The sequence below is a fragment of the Triticum aestivum genome, chromosome 4D (assembly GCF_018294505.1).
Source record: "Triticum aestivum cultivar Chinese Spring chromosome 4D, IWGSC CS RefSeq v2.1, whole genome shotgun sequence".
Taxonomy (NCBI): domain Eukaryota; kingdom Viridiplantae; phylum Streptophyta; class Magnoliopsida; order Poales; family Poaceae; genus Triticum; species Triticum aestivum.
This window is the reverse complement of record NC_057805.1, coordinates 436,175,207-436,186,268: the sequence shown is the minus strand read 5'-3', so window position 1 is coordinate 436,186,268 and position 11,062 is coordinate 436,175,207. Positions and strand designations below refer to the sequence as shown.

Here is an 11,062-nt window from a genome sequence, read left to right as displayed (position 1 = left end):
TGTACTCCCCTCCATGTGGGCAACTACTACCGCATCTTCCCCGACCCCTGGTCGTTCCCTTCCTAGGCCTCGTCATCGTCCACCGCCTTGGTGCTCTCAGTACGGTGTCATCAACGCGGTCAATGAACGACAACCATCGGTAGAGGACTGTACGTGGAGAGGCTGGCAGCTGGGACCCGCCAGTTACATCTTTGCACGCAAGGAAGTGCGTCCTTATTTGGCCAAAAAATGATTCCTCCCGCTGATAGCTGGGACCCACCAGCTATATCTTCGCACGCAAGAAAGTGCCTCCTTATCCTCCCAGACAGCTGGGACCCACCCGGTCGAACCGTACATAGGGTTGTCTGTCTGGTCGCGAACGTGTATGTACATACTAGTTGATCGGTCTCTCTACAAGGATGAACCGTGGCCAAGTAAGTTGCAATGCGTCTCGTAGTAGAGCCCTCGACGTAGCAGTTCACGCAATCTTGTCTAAATCGTGTATACGTACGTACAACCACGCTGCAATAAAGTAAATACGGCCACGTACGTACATACGAGCGGGATCTCGAACGCGTACATCAACGACATCCTGTTCATGTGCAGCCCATCGGCTGGGTCGGAACGAAGGAAACAACGTTGTGTTGATTGGGAGGCAACCAACTGGGTCGGAATGGGTCCTGTTCATCGGGAGCCAGCTGGCTTGGACGAAACAACCAAAACAGGGTCATGTTCATTGACTCGGGGCTTCGCGTACTGCAAAACAGTGGAAACGGAGTTTTGTTTGACCGCTTACAGTTGAAACGAGGTCCTGTTCATTCGGATGGGTCTGACGTACCGCAAAAAGGAGGAAACGGACTTCTGTTCAACCACCTACGATCGAAACGGGGTCCTGTTGATCGAGATGGGTCTAGCGTACCGTAAAACGAAGGAAATGGACTTCTCTTCAAGTGCCTATGGCCGAAACAGGGTCATGTACCGCAAACCAGGACTCCACGGGCTACTGTTCATCCATCGTCGACTTCCTCCAGCCTTCACCAGCTACTCTTCATCCATCGCGATTTCCTCTAGTCTCCACCATCTACTGTTCATCCACGGGCTACTGTTCATCCAGCCTTCATTGGCTACTGTTCATCCAACCTCCACGGGGTCCTGTTCATCCAACCCCAACCGGCTGAGGTGTGTGGCAGCCTCCTCGGGGTCCTGTTCATCCAGCGACAACTGCCTACACGACCGGGGTCCTGTTTATCCAACCCCCACCGGGAACTGTTCATCCACAACCAACCGACTAGGTCAACTCACCACGTCTGGACACGTTCTACGTATCATGCGCGCGACAGCAACTGGCACTGTTCATCTAGAGGAAACCCAACCGGCTAGCTACGTCTCGCCCGAGGGCTCAATCGGCTTCAGTAAGCAGTGAAGGGATCGATCGGGTTCAATTAACAGCGAAGGAATCACTCGGATTCAGTTAGCAGCGAAGGAATCGATCGGGTTTAGTTAGCAACGAAGGGATCGATCGATCGATTTCCGTACGCATCAGTGTGATTGCTCGGGTTCAGTTAGTGAGCACCTCGCACACACGCGCGTACGAGAGAAACGCGCAAACCACACTGCATCGCTTGACCCCGACCACCCACCGTAACCGGGAACTCCCCGAAATTTTCCTCGCACTCACTTCTACCACAATTTTTTACATCCTGAACGACTGAAAGAATGTCACGCGGGCGCGTCTCCGACCCGCCCAAGACGAAAAGCCCAATTTCTGTCATTATTTTTGGTCATAGAAGTAGGATCCCACCACATCTATGATGATACATGTGTTTGTCACAATTATCATCATAAAGTGTCATAACCATGTTAGAAAAAGTTTTCGTTCGGGCCATAATGTCACGGATGTGTCTTTTTTTGTAGTGATGTATGTTGTCATCAATTACCAAAAAGGGGAGATTGAAAGCACATTTGCTCCCTTGGTGGTTTTGGTAATTAATGTCAACATACATGTTGTTGGACTAACACTTTTATCTAGTATGTTTCAAATAAGTTCAAAAGTGGCATGGCGAGGACATGAGGATGTGACCCCTTCAAAATGCTAAGGACAAATATTGGCAAAGCTCCAAGACTCTACATTTTTGGTTAAGTGATCCAAGATCACATTGAGTCCATAGGAAAGCCAAAAGGGATCAGGTTTTGATCATGACTCAATTGCTCAAGTGCTTAGTGGTACTACTCCAAAATCCTCAACTACTTCTCCACATCACTCCTAGTCCTATCCAAAACCCTAGAAGTCCATTCGGGTCCCACCAAAAAGTTCCCATATAGACCCACCGAGATGACCCTATCAGAATTTCCGGAACGAGGTCTTGCCCTAGCCATTGCACTTCAGTCGCACCGAGTCATTCTGTTCGGACTCACCGAAAAGCCTGACAGTCAAGTCTTTTACACTAGCCGGTCTCACCGAGATTTTCATATCGGTGTCAGTGAGTTGGGTCAAAGGCTTGTAATGGTTGGATTTTTGGTGCTGCCTATTTATACCCCTCCACCACCACCTACTCTCTAAGAGAGCCATCAGAACGAACCACAACTTCCACTACTGATTTTCTGAGAGAGAACCACCTACTCATGAGATCAAGAGATTCCAATCCAACCATTTGGACCTTGATTTCTAGCATTTCTCAAGTTGTTTTCCATTCAATCCCCTCTTCTACCAAAGCCAAATCTATGAGAGAGTATTTGAGTGTTGGGGAGACTATCATTTGAAGCACAAGAGCAAGGAGTTCATCATCAACAACACCGTCTATTACCTTTTGAAGAGTGGTGTCTCCTGGATTGGTTAGGTGTCACTTGGGAGCCTCCAAGAGATTGTGGAGTTGAACCAAGGAGTTTGTAAGGGCAAGGAGATCGCCTACTTCATGAAGATCTACCCGAGTGAGGCTAGTCCTTCATGGGCGTAAGCCATGGTGGAATAGACAATGTTGCTTCTTCATGGACCCTTGGTGGGTGGAGCCCTCCGTGGACTCGCGCAACCGTTACCCTCCGTGGGTTGAAGTCTCCAGCAACGTGGATGTACGATAGCACCACCTATCGAAACCATGCCAAAAATCACCGCGTCTTCATTGTGTTTGATCTTCCATCTCTATCCTTTACTTTTCGCACAGTTGCATGCTTTACTATTTCCGTTGCCCTCTGTCTAGATATGCATGTGTAGGAAGTCTTGGTGATATCTTAACTAGTGCCAAACTCTGCCTAAATTTTAAGAGAACTAAAAACTGCACTTTGGTTGGTAAGAGTCTATTCACCCCCTCTAGACCTATATTCTTCGACCCTACAAGAATAACAATGACTCACGGATACCACACAACAATAGGGCAGGTACAAGTAAGCAATGCTCTAACGTGAGAGCGGTGTGTTGTCCTATTTGGAGTTCTTCTTCTTCGATGATCGGGAACCTGAGATTAGCAGGGGGACATTTCTTATTTCTCTTGCATCTTAGGCATATCTGCTTCTTATCCATACTCAAATTGTGCCTTCTGGATGATGCTTGTAATGTAATGTTGGGTCATGTGACCTCTGTTTAGTGATGTAGCTATGTATGACATTTGTATCGTATTGTATTTTTGTATTATCTCTTCTATTCTTGAGTAGTTGTATGTGTTGTGATGTCCACCTTCACTGACATATGACACTCGGGTTAAATCATATGTTGGGGTGGCCAAATGTGCGTCTCTTCTCCACAAGATTGCAAGGTCTTGTAGGGATTAGAACCACATCTTAGGCGTTACAACCAAATTCGTGTTTTACTCTGCCAAATTTAGGAGATCAGCTAGAATTCGTGTTTTACTCCACTAAGGTTTACTTTGCCATTTACTCCTCTATTATTTAGGGGATCAGCTCATGATGCCCTTAGCCCATTTCTAGATACAACCTGTGTCCAAAGTAGTTGTCTTAGATTTGTTTAGATACGGATATATCTAATACTAAAACATGTCTAGATGCATCTATATGTAGACAAATCTAAGACAAGTAATTTGGTAGAAAAATGACATCGGGCAAGGAAAAAGTGAGGCATCCATTGGATGTAAAACAAGCGCCGATGGGGCCATGTAGTTGATCATGCTTTTTGGGTGTGTTGGTTACCATCATCAATTTTGCATGCATTGCATGTGTGTCTCAGTTGGGCCTGGTTGAGAGAAAACAAGCAAAAAACCACCATCTGCACATTGTTTGGTTGCCCGCGTCTAGGCTACCTGCATTAGGGAAGCAGTTTTGGCATGACATTTGGTGTCCTACATTGGCTCGACTCATGCAACTACACGGTGTTTGGTTGCATATACGGGATATGATTAAGAGTTAGCATTTACACTTAACACATAGAGTTACACTAGAGTGCCTAGCGACTGCGATGGACAATGACTGTGATGCCGCGTCCGAGACGACGAGCACGGAGTCGCGGGTGAGTGCTCCTGCCGACAGTGTGACGAACTAGTTGCTAGTGTCGTCGCCACGGAGAAAGTCTGTGCGGAGGAGTGCTGAGGCAGATGACGGGGGAGGAGAAATGTAGTGCGCACGGCGTTAGTGTAGTAGGATGCAAGATTGGAGGCCGAAAGGAACGACGCCGGCGACATTGCAGTAGGACACATGCGAGGAGGCCGAGAGGAATGATGCCGACAACAGTGTAGTAGGACGCAAAGCGAGAGGAACGGCGCCGACGATGGCGTCAGTGTAGTAGGATGTGGGAGAGAAGGCCAAAAGGAATAGGAAAGCCATGTGAAACTGCGAGATGAAGCTATAGGTCAAAGGAAATTTCAAATGGTCAACTGTGCGCGACGAATTTGACAAATTTTATCCAAAATTGCTCCAAACATGAACACAGAATTGAACATCCGAATGAAACCACAACATCAATGTGTATATTTTTCATGTAGACTTTATCTTAAATCGGAGCACCGTTTTATAGATTAGAAGATGAAAAAGATTAAAAAGGAGATTACACTGAAACAGTGCAAACTCACCACAGGGTGCACCCACCCTAGAGGATCACACGTAACGCACAGCCTAAGCTACCCAGGTGCGCTTTATTGCATCCCTCGGGCCTGATTTTTGAAAAACTGTCAAATCAAGGATTTTCAGGGATGCAGGCAAACACATGCAAAAGTCTACCCGGCTCTGTTGGAGCAAGTAAACACGTCCTATATAACCCCTTCTTTTTTCTTCCAAACACGTACAGTAGCTTCCTAGTTGTATACGTGTAGCAGAACGTTTCCAAGTCCTAGTCCAAGTCCGAGTCATGGATGGACTGCTCTTATTCTGCAAGTTATATACGGAGGTTATACCTTGGCACGGTCGTCTATTAGCCTCAGGTTAAATTATTTTGCGTTGGTGACCGGCTGGTGAAAGCCAACATGTCGTCGCCTACCGAGTATGTCTCTCCCGATCATCCCTTCCCCATGAATTTCCTTATATCGAGACGATCAAGATTTTCTTCGACACTACGTATGTTTTTTAGAAAAAACTAAACCTAAACTCTGGTAGCTGCATGTTTTTAATCGTAAAAAAGCTGCACGTTTAAGGCATCAACAGCGCGGTGCTTAAACGATTTTTTTTCAAGGATACGCCAAAAACGTACCTTAGCTTTATAGAAGAGAGAAAATATGTACAAGAGATTAAATTGCGCTGGTTAAGAGTCACATCCGATCCTAACCAAGCCTCCACTCCACTCCTCACGCTACTCTACTACTCGGATACACGTTGTCCTCCAAACGCTCCTGCTGTGGCCATGTCCTCAAGTCGTCGAAGATCATGTCCACCGTATCCCGCTCGTTCTTGATCTGGCCCGATCCGAACACCCTCGCGTTTCTCTGTTTTCATAGTGTCCAGCAGATAAGCATTACAAATGTGTCGAATTTTTTCCGAGTTTGCTTATGTATTCGCTTTCTGGCTCTGACCACCATTGCGCTTAAACGATTTTGATCCTTGTCAACTGGCGGTTGGAAGGTCTGAGCCCAGTATTTGCCCATACCATCGAAATTTTCGGGTTTGCGGCATGAAAAGCAGAGGTCGCCCGAACTCGGTTGTTAGCGCCCTGCGTTGAAGCGGGGAGTAGCTAGGTTATTTTTAATTTCTTTTCGGTATTTATCTTTTTTGCATATTTTCTTTTTTTTAGCATATTGCATTTTTTTAGGGGAGCATATTGCATATTTTCTGTTTAGTCCAGTCCGTCGCGCGCGACCCAGCCTCGAATCCAAGGGGATCGATTTTTTTTTAGTGATACGGGATCGAATTGATGTGGCGCGACCTTGTTCCACTAGCAACGATCAATGAGACCCTAAAAAAAAAGCAACGATCAATGAGTGACGGCCCATTTGAGACAACTGGAACTGGTCGAGATATTTTCCCCTCGTCTCCCCAGGAAAGCTCCTTCCTTTTCCCCTCGCCCATCTTCTTCCCCTTTGCCTCCCCCAAGTCGCCGGCAATTCTCCATGCCGCTCAGACGACTCCTCGCCGGCGAAAATTCCATATTTCGTCGTCCTGGCCATTCCACGATTCGTCTTCCCGATGGCCAATACATCGATGTCTACACTGACGACGATGGGACTCTCGTCACCGGCGGATCGGAGGGCCGGCCGCCACGGCCTGTCCAAGAAATCTTCGCCGACATCCGGCGCCGTCAGGCGGCCGCTGAGGACGCCGCCCGTCGCCTCCACCACCCGCAGCGGCGTCCACAACCCCAGCCAGCATCAGATGCGGCCTCCACGACCCAACTACCTCCAACCCCCTCCACTCCACTCCACTCCACCATCAGAATCAGATGCAGCCGACCCCCTGCAACCCCTTCCCCTCCCCTCCACCGTCAGCTGCAGCCTCCACAACCCGAACCCATCCCCTACGCTCCAGGCAAGCCTCGCCCCTTTACACTCACCGACCTGGATGCGATACGTCGACGCGTAGCAGATGCACGCATGGAAGTCACTTGCTCCGACTACCCTGACGGGGATGGACAACTCTCCACGGATGTCGATGAGATATCTCAACGCGTAGCAGATGTACGCATGGAAATAGCCTGCTCCGACATCCAGACGAGGCCCTACGATCGGCCGCAACCTCCACAGTATGAACTTTATCGCCCTCTCCCTCTCTCGACTGTATCTCAAGCAACATGGGCACTATGCTGGTTGCTCAAGCCTCCCAGATTTATGCATGCTAGGAATACTGGAGGTAACAGTAGCTGTATTTCTCTCTTCACACATCTAATTATCAAGAAAACAAATTTAAGTCTGATGGGATGGAGGGTTCTGGTATATAGATAGATACTGAAGAAAAAACAATTCTCTCTTTTCTTCTTTCTCTTGGGGTTCTGTTATTGATCGATTAAACTTCATGTGTTCTGCATGCATCTCCCGTGATAAATTAAGTTATTCTTCAAATCATCGAGCTTGTTCCATTGAGCATGTAGCATCTGTTAAAATGTCTATTCCTGACCCCCATTATGATGTGCCGAAGATTAAAAAAAAATTGTCTACTAACCTTCTAACCATGTTTCGCTTCAGGTGCGAGTACCCTTCTTATGATGTGCCTGAGCAGTTGGAAACGCCACTGCTAGAGCCAAAGAACACCAACACTTCATCTTCCTCCACACAGCCAGAGGCGCTAACTCATGACATCTTGCCAGTGTCAAGGCAATCATCTCCGCCTATTTTCGCTCGCAATCCTTCTGGTTGGCATATACAGTTTTTCATCAGAATAGATGTTGAGGGTTCTTTCCAACGTATCCTAGTCTGGGCGGGCCATTTCAGAGCTTGCAGGAAGCTGAGAACGCTATCACTAGCCATCTTGACGAGCTGCGCTCTCCAATGATGTGCGTTTTCTCAACTTTGTTATGGATTTTCATCATAATTAATGGAAATTACAATGTACTGACACATAGAATACTCTGACCTGAACTAGGTGCACAGATGGGCTTTCGGATGCTGAGATTGGTATATTACATGCCCTTCACTGGCCTGATGGCACAAGGAAGAAATCTTCTAAAGGCAATGCGGAACATAGGAATATCAGCTTATTGGTTCAAGCGTTACTAGACAAATACAATGAAGATCATCATCTTTTGGGGGTTTACTCTCTCTCCCTCTTGCCCGCTCTCACTCCCGGTCCTCTTACCAGGATTGTCTTATTTGTTCTTATATTCATGTTCTAATTGCTGACACAATCCATGCCTCCTTTTCAGGATTTTGCATATGAACTTGATGATGTTGTTATCTTCCGAGAATTTGTTGAGGGGGAGAAAGTGACTAGGTTCTATCATATCAATCTGGCTACAAAAACCAAAGGAGAAGATGGTTTGCAGAGTGGCGTCAACAATCTATTTTCTGCTGAAGTCAGACAAATTAAAGGAGAAAATGTATATGTACTCAGTTGTTTATGCATGGTTAAACCTACTGACAGTGGTATATTTTCCACCTTGTATTAAGTTCTGTTCATACAGTTTGGCCTCACATTTATCTGATTGACGTGTTTGGTTGCCCCTTGTTTCATTTTTACCTTCATCTCATCCAGTGTTTAATGTCTAATATAGTTCGTGCCCAGCCATAAGTAGCGACATTCTAGTTCCTACACATGTTTGTTATTTTTCCTGGTTGATTATTTGGTAAGGAAATGACTGCTCAATGGTTTTTGTTCCACCTTAGATAACTTCTGTTTATTCATACAGTTTGGGGTCACATTTTTTCTGGTTGACCTGTTTGGTTGCTCCTTGTGTCATGGTCCCAAGCTTTACTAAAGTTTAAATATGTATAAGCTAGATAGGCAACCATATGTACTGAGAGTCTAAACATGTTTTTTTTGCCTAGTTGGTTATTTGGTAATTAAATGATAAATCACGGTATTACTTCCACTTTAGATTAATTTCTGTTATACAGTTTGGGGTTCACATTTATCTGCCCTTCATCTTATTTGTTATCTTTGAGCTTTTAACATCTAAGGTAGTTCATGCCCAGCCATATGTATTGACTTTTTACACACTTTTTTTTTTGCCCAAGGCCAATGCTATGGTTGCTTGAGTTATGGAAATGTTGATTTGAAGCACCCTGTTGATACTGATAAATACAAAGGTGGCCACACTGCCCCGCGCTCACCATGTTGCGGTTTTGATCTACGGTGTGATGTTATCCCTGGCCTAGATGTACCTGAATGCATCGAGGATGAGGAGGCTAGGCTGGCGAAGGAGGAGGCTAGGTTAAGATATATATACAAGGTAATTTTATATCTTGTGTGGTTGGTATCTTGTGTGGTTGGTATTTTGTGTGGTTGAAATTATTCTCCTTCAGTGCCCTGCTCCGGCAAAATTGGATGGTGCAAGAGTGCGTGCTGGTTTGGCAAAGAGAGAGGATGGTGGTTTGACCAAGGGAGAGTGTGGCCAGGGAAGCGCGAAATACATTGTGCCTGCTAGGCGTCGTCTGCTGGTTTGAGTAACCCCTCAGGTACGTAGATAAATTTAATTTGATTTAGGTAATGCTTGATCTCACTACTCATCAGTGTCCTCGGTGTTTCATTAGGTTCAAGCATTATAGTATTCTTACAATCTGCACGGTTGCATTTTTCTGCATGGTAATGATTCTTTAGTTGATCAACTAGAGTCTGGATCAAGTGTTAGGGCAATCGATTTCAAATTTTGCTAGACATTTAAGCACTAGTGTCATTTATGATCAATCAACTACCAATGTTCTCAAACCGAATATGTTTTTTTTTAAATTTGAAGTATAGTGCAGGAGGATGCATTGTTAGAAATGAAAATATATGCTTCTGACATGTTTTATTTAGTAACTTCTGTCATCCTACCATTGTTCCCTTTTGGGAGGTGATGCTCAATTTGTTTTTATCATGTACTCCCTCCGTAAACTAATATAAGAGTGTTTAGATCACTACTTTAGTAATCTAAACGCTCTTATATTAGTTTACAGAGGGAGTACATGCCGAATTGCCAAAAAAGAAATTCCATTGATGAGTTGTTTTCCTTCAGAACTCCTTGATGTTGCATGGCATAACTATTCTTTAGGTTAGTTCATATCCTTTGGCCATTAATCTCATTGCATGTTTTTGTTGCTTTCTGCAGCTTGTAGTGCCGCATCTTATGAGAATTGTCTTTTTTTTCTCATTCAGTTTCTAGTATCTTGGAGAAGGATTAAACTCGCCGTGCACCATAATTTGGGATGTTGTTGCTGCAATAGTAGAATGTATGGACCTGCCCTTTGCTTTGGACTTGGTTGTAGCTGCTCGGAAGTTTGGTGCTTTGGGTCCGTAATGGTGTAATGTTTCATATTTTAGTTCCATGGAAGGTCTGCAATGGAGCTGCCTTTTGTTTTTTAAATGTTGTCAATATTTATGCTTCAGTCTTTCATCGACACATAAGTTTCCATCTAGTTAGCACACATGCTCCGCATCTAATTTTCATCGACACATAATTTGCCATGACGTTAGCACACAGGCGCCTCATCTAATTTTTCATGACGGTAACAAGTATGGAATGAAAGGAAGCATGCCATATGATATGGACACATGGAATGAATATCGGAACCATAATGTACGCAGGGTGATTAAAGGAAGTTTGTGAGGGAACTTTGCAATTATTCTGGAAGCATATTTCTATGGACTTAAGCAAATTTTAGTTGTCGTCGTTTACAACTCATCTGCATGCCATGTTCGAGCAAATGAGTCAAGATGGATAAATTCAAGAAGAAAAAGGCCAACGTGGTCGAACCAACCTAGCTCCTGGATCAGACGCCGCAGCAGCTCGCCCCGGTAATCGCCGGTCTTCAGGATGCAAGACTGCACCACGTAGTGCCCGTACTGGTGGCAGGACAGACTGGCGACCTCCGTCATGAGCTGATCCACGATGGCGTACTGTATGCCTATGTCCCCGTGCTCCAGGACGTCCTGCATCAAGTAGTTGCTGCATGCGGGGTACCGATCGACAGACTTATGTCAGTTTTAGCTTGGCATTCAGTTCAGACTTCAGAGCGGGCCGGTAATATCCAACGGAAGTTGAGAATCATGGAACAGGTTAACGCGAGGATTGAGAATTAATTAA

General features: G+C 45.5%; 1 protein-coding gene across 10 annotated transcripts; it reads left to right on the top strand.

Annotated features, from left to right (window-relative positions):
* Nucleotides 1–5,323: 5,323 nt before the first annotated feature.
* Nucleotides 5,324–10,590, top strand: LOC123098424 (uncharacterized). Of its 10 annotated transcripts, none has more exons than XR_006447774.1 (8): nucleotides 6,332–7,087; nucleotides 7,527–7,834; nucleotides 7,924–8,089; nucleotides 8,204–8,423; nucleotides 9,015–9,229; nucleotides 9,303–9,455; nucleotides 9,995–10,030; nucleotides 10,135–10,590. XR_006447774.1 is itself a non-coding variant. In XM_044520406.1 (8 exons), exons 2-6 carry the CDS (start codon nucleotides 7,830–7,832, stop codon nucleotides 9,441–9,443), a joined length of 747 nt encoding a protein of 248 aa, XP_044376341.1. In that variant the 5' UTR covers nucleotides 6,339–7,087; nucleotides 7,527–7,829; the 3' UTR covers nucleotides 9,444–9,455; nucleotides 9,995–10,030; nucleotides 10,135–10,590. The 10 variants fall into 10 exon arrangements, 4 of the variants coding, with proteins under 4 accessions (XP_044376342.1, XP_044376341.1, XP_044376340.1 ...); XR_006447775.1 differs by having other exon boundaries at nucleotides 9,929–10,030; XR_006447777.1 differs by having other exon boundaries at nucleotides 6,339–7,087; nucleotides 9,929–10,030.
* Nucleotides 10,591–11,062: the final 472 nt, after the last annotated feature.